Raw genomic sequence first — 14,005 nt, forward strand, 5'->3', positions numbered from 1 at the left:
TATAGGGAAGCTCGGCTAGTATCAAGCTACTTTCTGTAAGGGAAGGTGGGTTGTATTGAGAAAGCCATTCTAACAACACACAAGTTTGAATAAAAGGCAGAATCTGGCCTACAGATTTTGAGTAAGAAAAAAAGGACAGAACAGAACAAAGCAAAAAAGTAGCATTAGTATCTTTGATTACATTGTTCCAGTTAACTGTTTACTTTATGATGTCTGAATTGTAACACATTGAGTTGAATGAAGTTCCCAGTTGCCTTTTTTTTATTATTTTTGTCTCAGAGACTTTGATACCAAATCTGAGGGTTATGGTCCATTTAGCTTGAGTGTTTTGGTTCAGTTGTAATATTTCTCTTTTCTGTTTTTGTTTGCAGAAGATCCAATGCTCAGCTGGATGAGATGCAATACAGGGCTGTGCATCCTACAGAACACAATGAAATATCAGAAAATTCTAAAAAGAAGCAGAGGAAAAGGAAAAATCAAATCCACTAAAAGGGATTTCAAATTCTGAGCCAATTTCACAAAGATTTAAAGTGTAAGAAGCACAACTAAAAAACCACACTGTAATATACCCTCTCAATGTATATGGATTGTTTTGGTATATCTGTGAAGATATCTGTGACTGTTTCAAGGAAGCAGTACATACAATATGTCATCTTTAGCTAAATTTATGATTATCAGGGACACAGAGCATTTAAAATGAGTTGAGCAAGAAGAGAAATATACACCTTTTGTTTTGAAATCTCGTATTTAATTTCTTTATACGCTGTCATGTGCACATATCTTCTCTGTGTCGTTAATATATTTACGTAATTTTAAGTATCCTTATATGTGTACAGACCCTATACACATATTATACACATACCATATTAGATTGTATAACATAGTTCAATATAGCCTGTATAAATGCAAGTGATGATGAAAATAAGTATCTGGCCTAATACTATATGCAGGACATGGATATATCACATTGGCACTTGAGCCTTTCTCCTGTCAATTTGTTTGTTCATTTAGTAAGTTCCTGCATTTTCCTGAACAGGGTCATTCAAAATCTCAATACAAATAACTTTTTTTTTTTTTTTAATACATTCTGTATGTTAAACATTGTCTTTTTGGGTTCATGATGTTGTAGTGAAATGCCTCCAGTTTATGCTAGGAAATTGTAGAGGACTAACTAGGTTGAAGACTTCCTACATCTGCTTTAATCACTGTTACAACATATGCTACATGAAAACTAACTTTACCTATGAAAACTTGCAAGGAAGTTACAAAATACCTGCACGTAAATATTTAAAACAGAATAGTCTTTTTAAAGAAGATAAGCAAACTCGCTGTTTGGTACAGCTCCGCTTTCTGAGTACGCACGTATGAGGATGGCAATGACAGATGAGAGGGGACGAGAGAATCAAGAGCGCTTACTTTGCCTACACTCATCATGGTATCCAGAGTATCGAAAGAGCGTTCTCAATGAAATGCAAAAAGTGTCATATTCTAAGCCGTGAGTATTAATTATTCAGCATGTGAAAGGAATGCAGTGCATTTTTGAGGCTACCTCCACACCGTTCTCAGAAGTAACGAGGAGACCACACCAAAAGTGCTCAAAGCCCGGAGTACGGTGGTTGTTTATCCGACGATGCTGAGCATATTATTATTGCTAATCCTAATTTTGCTTTATCTAACTAAAGGTCCCATAAACAACATCCCCCTCCCCCAGTTTAAATCTCCGTGTATGGCATAACATTTTCTGTACCAGCGTCCCCATTTGCGCAAGGGTCTTTTCGCATCCTCGCATAATCTTGCCGCCGAAGTGCAATTACACCCCCCGCGCTCCGCTGCCTTCGCCTGCTTCCGAGACAACGATCACTCATCCCGTTCACACCGCCTTTCCATCCCCCGAAAGGACGCGGCGATGCACTTTTAACACAGCTGTACGAAACCCGCGCCGCGCAGCATCAGCCGCGGGAAGGTGCGTAGAGTTAGAGGCAGGGGCCGGGCGGGGGCTCCGCGGGGAAGGGGGGGTTGTCGCGGAGCGGGGCCGCCGCGGGGGCTGCGCGGTGCCGTCCCCGGCGCGGCCGGGGAGAGGAGCGCTGCCGGCGGGGGACACCGCGGCCGTCGCACCGCCCTCGGCCGGGGAAGGGTAAGTTTTTGTGCCGCTCCGTTGTTTCACTCGCCGCAGGAGCGGGGGTGTGTTTGGGGAAGGGAAAAGGGCGGGATGGGGGCATAATTGGATCCCCGGGAAAAGCACTCCCGGGCTCGGAGTGACAAAAGAGATTTGGCAAGTTTCTCCCTCGCTTTTTTTTTTTTTTTTTGCTTTTTTTTTTCTTCTTCTTTTTTTTCCTTCTCCTCCTATTTAAATTGTGTCATTGTTAGCAGATTACCTTCGCTTCAGGTTACAGCCGGCGGGGAGGGGGAGAAGCAGCCGCCCCTTCCCCCTCAAAATAAGTTCTACGTTGGCTTTAACCTGTTCGTCGTATTTGGGGAAAACCAGAGACGGGGGACGGGAAAACCCGAATAAAACAAAGGGACGGGAGCGCCCGGGCGACGTCAGCCCTGAGGAACTCGACTTTAGGCAGAGGACTGCCTCGGGCCACCACCCCGCAGCTCCTGCCGAAGTTTCCCTTTGGGTGGCAGCAGCCCAGGTACGCGCTCGGCTCGGCCGGACCACGGCCGGGGGCAGCGCCGGGACCCTCCCCCGGCGGCGGCTCGGGCTGGAGCTGGGCCCCGGTCGGGACCCCCTCTCCCTCCCTGCCCCGGCACGGAGCGAGCAGACGGCAGCAGCTGGGGCCGCTCCGCTCCGCTCGCCCAGAGGACAAGCCGGCCGGCCGGCCGACTCCAGGCGTGTGGGGCAGCCCCCGGGTGCCGGCCGAGCCCGCGCCCCACACCCGGCTCCCGGCTCGGCCCCTCCGTCCGTCCGCCCTCGCCCCGCGCACAGCCCGCGGCTCCCCAACACCGGCGGCAACCCGACACCGCCGCACGCTCATTGGGCGGTACCGCCGACCCCGCCCCCTCGGCCTCGACGACTCAGGCGCCGGCTCGGCCCGCCGGGCGCCGAGAGTGGCTGCTGTTTGGCCGGCGGTCGCCGTCAGTCAGGTTGAGGGACGGGCCGCTCTGCCGCTGCGGTCCCGCCCCCTCGCCCCGATTGATATTATCGGAGCGCGGCGCGGGCGGCCGGGCTGCAGTCGGGGCTGGCGGGCGGCCGGCCCGGTGCGGGAGTCGGGTAGCGGCGCGGAGGAGGAGGCGGAGGAGGAGAAGAAGAAACAGGAGGAGGAGGAGGAGGAAGAGAAGAAGGAAGAGAAGGAGGAGGAGAAAGGCAGCCGGGAGGGAGGGAGCGCCGAGCCACAGACTAGCAGAGCAAATTCTCCACCGTCCTCGAGCACCCACCAAGCGGCGGCAGCGGCAGTGTCTTAGAAATACATAGCTAGAAATATAAAAATCACCCCGCTCCCGCACCATGGTTTTCCAAAGTCGGCTCCCCTCTTGGATTATTTTGTGCTCCGTCTGGCTGTTCCGCTTTGCACGCACGGGGGAGGCACAGGCTGCGAAAGAAGGTAAGGTGATGCGGGAAACAAAAGTTTGGGCTTATTTATTGCTTTTTGCACGCGAAGTCTGTGTGGTGGCTTCGCGGAGGACCTGCTTGCCACTGCCAGCTGCTTGCTAACCCCCCCCCCCCCCCTTCCGCACCCCCCCTTTAAAAAATAAAGACATTTTTTTGGTTGAGGTGGGAGGGAGGAAAGAGCGAGGCATTCGCTGGGGGGCTGCGTGGGTACGTGTGAGAGACCGGGACAACTGCCTCTGCTCTCAGGGATGAGGTTTGCGAGGCGTTTACACGTGATGAAAAGGCAGGGGGCTGGGGAGGCAGCCCCCGGCCCGGGGATGTGTGCGGGGGAGCCGCACTCTCCGGTGGCAGCCTGCTCACTCCCGACCAGGTGTGGGGAGGGCGACTTACCTCGCTGCTCCCGGGGAGGGGAGGGGGGGGATCGAGTTTCAGGGCTCGGGACGTTTTTTGGGGGGGGCACGGCAGAGGACGGTGTGGGGCTGAGGTTGCGGGGCAGCTCCGCGCCGCTGCCTGCCCACTGCCGGGGGGGGGGGGGGGGGGGGGGGAGGGAAGGAGGGGGGCTGCAGCGCTTCGGCCCCGCGGGGCCGTGCACAGACCGTGGGAAGGAGCATCGGGGTGCAGTTTTGCACCTCCCGGCCGTGCAGGCTGGGCATGCATTTTAGAGGGTACGTGCATCCTGGTGTCGTGTCGCTACAATGCGTGGGCTCTCCCCCGGCATCGCCGGGGAGAGGGAGAGGTATAGGGATGGATGTTTTACACGATCCGCGTATCGCAACGGGGCTTCCCGATTCCCATCAATCCAACACTGGTATCTGTGTAAGGCGAACCCCGGACATTTGTTTCCCTCGCGCACAGAGAGAAAACAGGCAGGTTTTTATCAGAGACTGGTGGAGGTGTATAAAATCAATTCACAAAGTCCATCTGGGAATCTCTTTTCTCACGCTGAGGAAATCCGAAATGATTTACAGGAGCGCCCTGCTCGCGTTTGACAGCCAAAGGCGAAGGTCCGTCTTCCATCTTCGGGGGGGGGGCATACGACAGGGAAGGGGGAGTCAGGGTCTTTTTCGGTGTCTCCGCATATGTATGCGTTTGGGGGTTCCCCCCCTCAGCTGGACACGCCAATATTTTTAATCAAACCGTTGGCATATGCAGTAAAATACCATTTCGAGCTTGTAACTGGATCTTAAAGAAATCCCTCAATTAAAATGTCCTCTGCCCCTAAGAGAAGGCGGCGATGGCGAGGTTCGAGAGGGAAAGAGGAGAGAGCCTTTCCTTAGCAGCGTTGCCAAAGTTTATTTGGAAGGGCCGTAAAGCACGGAGACCCCCGCGCGGGGAGTACTAACGCGTGGCCGTGGGGTGGGGAGCGGAGAAGGGCAGGGAGGCAGGCAGGGAGGGAGGGAGGCAGGCAGGGAGGCAGGGAGGGTGCGGGCTGCCTGCCCCGCTCTGCCCTGCAGATTACACCGCGATCGGGGCTGCGCCGGTGCCTCCCGGCGGTAGTCTGCCTCGTGTCTGTGTGTGTAATACGTGTGTGGATGTGTATATATATGCATCTATACATGTAAGTGCGTGTGCATAATTGCGTGTGTGTTTGGGGAAAATCAACCTAGCCAAAGGAGGGTCAGGAGGGGGCGAGCGGCAGACGGGGATTGATAGCGGCTACCTGCTGCAAGCACGGAAAACTCCCGCGGAAGAAAGAGCGAGGAGGGGGGTGGGGGGTGTGTGGAAGTAACTTTGCAGCTTTTCCCCCCGACCCCCGGCCTCGCCGAAGGGCCGGTGGCGGCAACAGTCCCGCGTGGTTTCCCGCCGCTCCCCGCTGGGTACGGAAGAGGGATGGGGGAGGCTAAAAAGTTTTCCGAGTTCCCTTTCTGTAGCTGTATAAACGCCGCGGTGAGATGCTGGAGAGGATCGGGGCAGGGTCCCGCCTGGCTCTCCAAGCGAGGGGGTGACCGCGTTACCTGCGGACCCCTCTGCCCCCGCTGCGCCCGGGACCCTCCGGGAGAGCGCAGAGGCAGGGACGCTGCGTCCCGGTCCCCGTCCCCCCCCCGAGGGTGTGTGTGTGGGGGCCCCATCCCTGCGCCCTGTGGCTACGAGCCTTCGGGGACCCGTCCCGTGGCGCTGACCCCCCAAAACCGGCGGGGGGTGTGTGGTGTGTGTGTGTGTGGAGGGGGCGACCGCGGTACTGCCGCTCGGCCGCCAAAGCCGCTCCTCAGCGCGGAGGCGCGGCCGCCTCCTGCGCGCAGCCCCGCGTAGCGCCCGGGGCGGCTGCGCGGCTGCGGTTCCCCGCGGAGGCGAGAGGCCGCTGCTCCCCCCGCCTGCGCGGCGTCCCGCGGAGCCCCTTCCTTCCCCGCAGCCGCCCCCCCCCCAGCGCTTTCGCCCGCCGGTTTTACGCCTCTTGTCCCGCCGCGCCGCGGAGAGGGGCCCCGAGCGGTGTCTCCCCTTAGCGCGGAGCGCGGCCCGCTGCGCACCCGCGGAGGCTGGCGGCGGGGTGCGCGGAGCACGCCTCCTTCCCCCCCCCCCCCCCCCCCCCCCGAATCGCTCCGCAACCCGGGCTGGGGGCAGCGCACCGGCCACCGGCCTGGAAATTTGTTCCCCGGTAACTTTCGGTGCCAGAAGGAAACGCCACCTTTTCTTTGCAAAGGGTGTTTGCAGTGTGTGTGTGTGGGGGGGGGTCTGTCTGTTTGTTTGTTTGCTTGTTTGCTGTCTTTGCATTCTGGGATGAGCCCGCCGGTTACTATGTGATGGGGAATTGCTGCCAAATAAAACATATCATGAACTGCAGCCACGGGACATTGTGCTGGTGCTGAAAAGGTTAAATTCTTCGTGGTACGTGGTTTTTGTTGGTTTTTTTTGTTTGTTTGTTTGTTTGTTTTTTTTTTTTTCCCCAAGATCACTATAAATGTTCTTCTTTAACAAACTACCACGTACACCACCTGCTTTTCTATCGAAAGTGTCACAAAGGAAAGCCCATTGAATACAAGCTTAATGAAATAAGCAGGTAATCTTTCTAGGCAGAGACTATCAAACTTCCTTAATGAGTAGTTCCACTTTATTACTGAAATACAGGCCTGGAAGCTACCGTTTTGTGTTCAGATAGTACTGTATGAACCTTTGAATAACTTTTTTTAGTCATTTCACCTTTCTAGTAATTCACTGAAATTTCATCTTAAATTCTACTAGGAGAAAGGGCCAAAGCCAGAATTATAACTATTTCAAAAACCCTGACAAAAGTTGCTTCAGGTTACAGCCTTAAATCGTACATTGAAATATCAGTACTTAAATGCTGTGTAGAAAGTTATAAGTAGCTTTATAGCTAAAAATATACTGAATAGATTTAAATTAGAAATGTTACCTTTTATTTAATCAAACAGGAGTATGAAGTTAAATGTGCAGCTTTGAAGAAGGAATCTTCAAAGTTTACCAAACCTAGATATATGGTTCATCACTCTACAGCTTTGACTGTTTGAAAGAAGCTATTACGGCAAATTATTTAACTTTTTTTTTTTTTATATCACAGATTAACGTATGTACCATTTGAATGTCTTACAGCAACTTACAATAATATGCTAAGAAAGAAGCATATAGCTATAATGGAAATGTAAGACATAGAAATGTATGTTTGGAGGTAACAGCACATCAGTAATACAACCTTCAATATGTACTGTAAAATATGTAAGACTTGGTTTATTAGGCTGTGATTAACCACTTTCGGAGACGGGGTTACATTTAGCTGAAAATAATTGCAGTGCTACTAGAACTGATGTCTTTCTGTATAGAAATGTCACTGGGGTATAATGACATGAAGATTTTAGTACGCCATTACCATAAAGTGAATTAGTCTGATTTTGTGTATGTAGTATTTTGTGTATGCAAAGTGTGAGGTAATTGCAGAGTCTTTTATTTTCTGGATTCCTGGTTGTCATTTGTTTACAGAATTACTGCTTTATCACCTAAGGGACATATTTTTTTTCTTTCAAACTGAAAAAGGCCATTACTTTTGCAGTGTGACTCCCAGTAAGGTATAGACTAGTCCTGTCTAAATCAGTTTGGAAAAGTGTTGAAATGTTGGTGTGTATTTGTTTGCTCATTGTAATAACCAGCACATGGGAAATGTCCTTCTTATGACAAAGGAGAAGATGAAGGGAGTGTGCATCTTAATGACTGATTGGTAACACTTTAGAGCACTAAGAAAAACAATATACTTTGATTTAAGCAATGAAATTATTAAGATTGATGTATATCTCCTTATATGTGTATAGTACATAATCATTTAATCATCTGTTTCCCAGTAAATGCAGATAATTGTGGTTGCAGATATTTTTTCTAATAATATGATGGAAAAAAATATTAATTTGTACAAAAAAATACATTCTTTTTATAACTTTTTTTTTAAAATTCAGACTTTGATTTGGTATTCCCACTTACTGTATTTAACAAACAGTGGAAATTCTTTATTTTTTTTTTCTTTTTATTTAGTAATATTGCTGGACTCTAAAGCACAACAGACAGAGTTGGAATGGATTTCCTCTCCTCCCAATGGGGTAAGTACTCCAGGCAAAAATTAAGTTCCTAAAGTTGAGCACTTATCTTACCAAAGCAATTGAAAGACTTGCTTTAAACTAGCTCCCCCTCGTATTTCTCTCAGTAATAGTACTAAGTGTTTACAGCTTTTTCATTTTTAGAATAGGAAGAAGCGTACTTCAGGTTACAGTGTACAAATATACGAGCTAATTAAAAAGAAGAGTCTCTTCAGAAAACTCACCTAAATGTTCTCGGTAGCTGTGTTTTGTAGCATAATCCTTTGTGCTCTACCAGAAAGCTCTGTATATTTGTAACACGATATTTTAAATCACTTTTTCCTTCTTCCTTTAGAAACAGCAGATTTACTTCTGTGTGGAAACTTTCTAAAAATATGTTTTTCATTTTCAGTATAATGGGTGATCATAAATTTGTTTACGATGTTTTCTTTGTAATTGAATAGCACAGATTGAAGTGCTCTAAAATAAAAACATTTATACTGCAGATGTGTTTGAAATGACATTCCAAACTTGAAGCATCCCCAAGTCTGAAGAGCTGGATATCTGGAACTAGGCACCAGTTATGTGGTCAAGGCCACCTCCAGAGCTCGCTTACAAATTAATCTCATGATACTCCATGAAATGCACCATTGTAAAGTACATCATTATAAAAAATGAGAAGTTTAGAAACATCGTTGTTATTATTTATCATACACGTAAAGCTGAGGAATGCTGCTTTCAGTCTGAATTAAAAGTGATATAAAAACCCCTTCTTTCTCAAGCCTTGAGGAAGAACATTTTCAGAAAGATATAATGGGTATATTGTCCTACCTTAGCTCAGTCCTACCTTAACTCAGTCTGAAAAATCATAAATTATACGGACAGTTGTTACTCATGGAAGCAATCTTGCTGAATCCATCGCGACTCCTTGCGTGAACAGGGTCTTGGGGGATCAGGCCCTTAATCTTCAGCGCATTAAGAAATCTGGAGCCAGGAGACCGTGAAGTGTGAGTGGGGATATAAAAGTGTAACAAATCCTTTAAATAAGAAGAATGAAAATCTGAAAGTGTCTTTCTTTAAAAGCAAGATCGTAAAATCAATACAAGCATAAACTGGAAACGAATCTGAGGACTTCAGAAAGAATGTAACGCCAGCTCAAGGCGTATGATGGCTAATAACCTCGGCATTAGCGTTTTGCACTGATTGAAGCCTTTACCAGAGGTGTTTGAAAGATTAGCTTGGTGGCAATTATATTAGGCTAACCTGTAGATAATGAAAGACATGTCAACGGATGTTACACATGTCAGCATACTGAAAGATGAAAGTAGAGTCAAATTCAACAAATAGTAAAAGGCGACTTTCAGAGGTAGAAGCCAATTTCAATCAGGAGTTAAAAGTGAATCAAAACTAATGACTGGATTCATATGCGTGAGAACGTTCAGAAATAGTTGCCTGTATATTAACATAAAAGTACCATTTTAATATTGTAATTTTGAAAACAAGTGTTTTTCTAGTTTTAATTATTGAATTTTCTACTATGCAATAAAGACTTCATGGGAATAAACACAGAAAATCTTCTTGAGAGAAACTACTGCATCATCAGAGTATGGAATATATCAGCCAGACACTCGTTAAATGCCTCATTCAACTGAAAATGTTACATCTAACAATGATCTCGAACATTAAGATAACTAAGAAGTTAAAATACCAAATATTGAAACCAATAGAACAGGACACATTCAAATAGAATTGTATGTGCACACATGTTGCAGCAGGACAACAAAAAGTTGAATTTTCTTTCTGTAAAAGCTATCGTGGAATTGATCACTTTAAAAAGACTTTAACAAAATATGACCTCAGATGGCATAGGTGAAAATATATCCCAAAGTACTGATATATTTTTTTTTTTTTTTTTTTTCTTCACGGAGAAGCAGGTACCTCTCCAATGGACTACTTGAAATAATAGTTCTGTGATTACAGAATTGAATCATAAGTCATATTTCCTTAATTTTTAGGACAGTCTTATTCGATGGCTTTGGAAAAATATGGAAAGATAGACTCCAGTTTTTAATGCTAGGGATAACATAAAGTAGGACTTCTTATCTGAATTTCGTGTTTTGTATTGTTTTCCTTGACTGTACCATCAGAATCTTGCTAATACCACCTAGCCTCATGTAGTGGGCTTTTGACTCAAAGAAGGCTCATTATGAAGAATGGTTTGATTTTGTTAAATGTATTTTGTTTGGTTTTTTTTCTTGTTTTGCTTTCTCGTTTTTTTTTTTTTTTTTTGGGGGGGGGGAGGGATGGAGATTTGTTTGTGGAGCAGTTCACATCAAATCCCGAGGAGTCAGATTCTTTTGTGTGGTGAGTTAGAGTTACTTTCACTTCAAAGATACGATCCATGTCTAACTGGAATATCTCATTGCAGGATCTGGCTTGGTGTTTTGAGGGAGGACCGCTTACACAAGATAAAAAATAAAACAAACAAAAAACCCAAGCCAACCCAAACCAAACAAAAATAAAAACCCCAACAGTACCTGATGTAAAACAGAGAATGTAAAAATCAGTAAAATTTTAAGTTTCATGCCTTTATTTTGTCATCTTTGTGGTTTGTTTTTTTTTTTTTTATTTTTGTTTGTTTGTTTGTTTGTTTTGTTTTTCAATGTGACAGAGCCAAACATCTCAGTCCAAGGCCCCATTTTTTTGTTTTCCTATTTTTGTACTAGTTCTTGTAGAGAAGGAAAAAAATCTTACTCATTCAGATCTAATAAATCTATTATGAAGATAGACTTTCTTCTGTTCTGAGATTAATACAGATCCATATGCAATCAGTTCAGTTAACTCCATGAGCATGTAATAACATTTTTCAATATTTTAATACCATACGCCTATATAATGCCATACATACCACGTCTATATTAACTGTAGGTCTTTGAAATGCGCTTTGATACTTACGACTTCTGTGCATTTCAGCACCTGCAGTCGTGATACGTTTTGTGGTGAAGACTTCCAGCGTCACTTCAGCCACTTCTGCTTTTTCTTGGAGCAGTAGACCAACGTTAGAATGGTCTCATTTGCTGACAAATAGGCTTGCAAAGGACTGTATACTGCCTGGCTACTAGTCTGGGAAACCACTGCCTTCCACGCTTGGCCACCGGTGTAAGGAATGTCAGTTGGTGCTCCATCCCACAGAGGTGCCGAGCAGTCCCACAAAACACTTAAGCACATGCTTACCATTAAGCTCATAAGTACAGTCATTGATCTTAAGCGTGAGCTTAAGTGCATTATTGACACGGGGCCAGAGGGCTAAGTGCCGTACGGGGAAGTGACGGTTGCCTATATCATCAGATGAGGAGAGCTCAAAGAAACCCACCCCTAATTTATTACAGCTGCGGTTTCTGCAGTGAATTAAATGTTACGAGAGATGTGAAAAAAGGTGAGAGACAGATATTGTTTTGGTTACACCTGGGCAGATCCGCCTGGCTGATTTCAGTGGAGGGTTTGCCATTGCCCGAGGTGCAAATTCCCACGCCACCAAAGCCTGTTAAAAGACTACGGGGCTGTTACAGGCTTACCAGTTTGTTACACAGTTGGTATCCTAAAGAGGTAACAACAACAAAAATCAGGCTTTGAACCAGTGAACTTTCAGTCATGTGGGTTGTTCTTAATTATGTATGTAATCTCATGGTTCATTTGAACTCCCAAGTAAATGAAGTTTGCTCCTTTTAACGTGGATGCAGCCACTGAACAAAATGTAGGGTGAGGAGCTCCCACTTACCTTCTTTTGGTTTGTAAATAGAGCAAAAGGTGGACTGAACAAAAAGGGGACGACCAAAATGTTTTCTTGCTTTCAGATTTGTAATTGTGTCCTTTTCTCTTGACCTCTCTCTCTGTCTATGCCACTTTCATCATATAGGAGTGAATATCGTCTGACTCATAAGTTCCAGGACCCAGTCCCGTACTTTCTGTACAACTGAAAGTTCCACTGGAAGTTTAATATACACAAGTTTTATGTAGTGTAGCGCTAGGCAACTTCAGGTCCTAAGACTTCACTGAGTTTAGGTTTCTCTGGAAGTGAAACCACCTCCCTCGTTTTGGTCTTTGCTTACCCAAAACTGTCGTGACCTTAATGAAATGTGGGAGAGCCCAATGTGTAATCAGAACTTTGTATGCTGAACAGCCTTCTCCTGTAGCTTCCCCTTTACAGCTGTGCCCATGATAAGTCAACAGTTTTTAGAAGTTTTTTGTGTGTGGGAAAGACATGGAGGGAGACAGAGCCTGCAGCTGCGTTAATATGTATTTTCTTCGTTTGGATGCTTAAGAGTATTTTAACAATAATCTACTTTTTATGAAGCCATACTGTTAAAAAGGAGGGACACTTGAGCTGTAATACACATCAAATAGACAGTAGTTACCTCTGGTGACGTACTTGTTTTGTATTACTAACTGTTTGTTATTGTTTTAGTGGGAAGAAATTAGTGGACTGGATGAAAACTACACTCCTATACGAACATACCAGGTATGCCAGGTGATGGAATCAAACCAAAACAACTGGCTTCGGACTAACTGGATTGCAAAAAGCAATGCACAAAGGATTTTTGTAGAACTGAAATTCACTCTGAGGGATTGTAACAGTCTTCCTGGAGTTCTGGGGACTTGTAAAGAAACTTTTAACTTGTATTATTATGAAACAGACTACGACACTGGCAGGAATATCCGAGAAAACCAATATGTAAAAATAGACACCATTGCGGCAGATGAAAGTTTTACCCAGGGTGATCTTGGGGAGAGGAAAATGAAACTTAACACAGAGGTGAGAGAAATTGGACCTTTGTCCAAAAAAGGATTCTATCTTGCGTTTCAGGATGTAGGGGCCTGCATTGCTTTGGTCTCTGTCAAAGTCTACTACAAGAAGTGCTGGTCCATCATTGAGAACTTAGCTATTTTTCCTGACACAGTGACTGGCTCAGAATTTTCCTCTTTAGTTGAAGTACGAGGAACTTGCGTCAGCAGTGCAGAGGAGGAGGCAGAGAACTCACCGAAGATGCACTGTAGCGCGGAGGGAGAATGGTTAGTGCCTATTGGAAAATGTATCTGCAAAGCAGGATACCAGCAAAAAGGAGACACGTGTGAACGTAAGTAAATGTACAACTTGCTGTTATATGTATGCTATAAGTCATGTTCTACCAGCTTTTTTTTTTTTTTTTTTTTTTCCCCCCCAAGAGAAATACATCATCAGTCTGCTTTTAAAGTTTTTGCGTCCTCAATCTCTAAACTTCACACTGGCTGATCCAAAGCAGTCAGCTCTTCTGGATATGGAAATCAGCAGTTGTGTACTGCATTTTAAAATTTAAACAAGAAAATTTAAAGTTGTAGGAAGTGAAAATATAGATTCGGGATTAGCATTTTAAACAGTTTAAGTTCCTTGTACCTCCTGCTGAGCAAGTCAGACCTATCACAGCACAGTGTATTAATAATCTCGGATATGAGTAGTTAAACAACTTGTTCTTTCACATGGTCTGTGATAGAATTATAAGGAAACTAAAACTGGGGAAGAATGAGATGCGGTTAGTAATGGGAAGAATACACACACAATAAAAACTGAGTTAGATTTTTCTGTCGTAAGCGCGTACAAATTCAGACACAAGAGTATCATTACAGATCTTTCAAACACAATATCAGCTTTCCAGAGTAAAGTATGTTTTCCTTTCTACAATATCTTTTTTGCATAAAACTAATTCTAAACTTTTGGCTTGCCGTGAGTGATTAGTTTAAATCATTAACAAATCAGAGACTACTGAGTTGTACTTTCTAATTCGGACTGATTTAGTTACCCGTATTCTCAGCATAATACTTACCTTTAGCATTGCTGTCACTGGGGCTACCTGCGTAAGACATTTCGGCTTAGTGTGAGAAAGGATATTTCATTGTCTGTGCT

At 45.5% G+C, this 14,005-nt stretch overlaps 1 protein-coding gene across 4 annotated transcripts in view; it reads left to right on the top strand.

The window, feature by feature from the left end:
- Positions 1–3,445: 3,445 nt before the first annotated feature.
- EPHA7 (EPH receptor A7) overlaps positions 3,446–14,005 on the top strand; it is a gene marked incomplete at both ends in the record, with an annotated part of 167,921 nt that continues 157,361 nt past the window's right edge. For 3 of the 4 annotated variants that reach the window (XM_082480788.1, XM_082480790.1, XM_082480789.1), the window contains 3 exons: positions 3,449–3,545; positions 8,027–8,091; positions 12,533–13,202. In XM_082480788.1, coding sequence (XP_082336914.1) covers positions 3,449–3,545; positions 8,027–8,091; positions 12,533–13,202 — 832 coding nt within the window. Of the gene's footprint in view, positions 3,546–8,026; positions 8,092–12,532; positions 13,203–14,005 lie in introns of all 4 variants that reach the window. The other variant, XM_082480791.1, reaches the window with a different exon arrangement.

Source organism: Vanellus vanellus (assembly GCF_965231255.1).
Source record: "Vanellus vanellus genome assembly, chromosome: 3".
Taxonomy (NCBI): Eukaryota; Metazoa; Chordata; class Aves; order Charadriiformes; family Charadriidae; genus Vanellus; species Vanellus vanellus.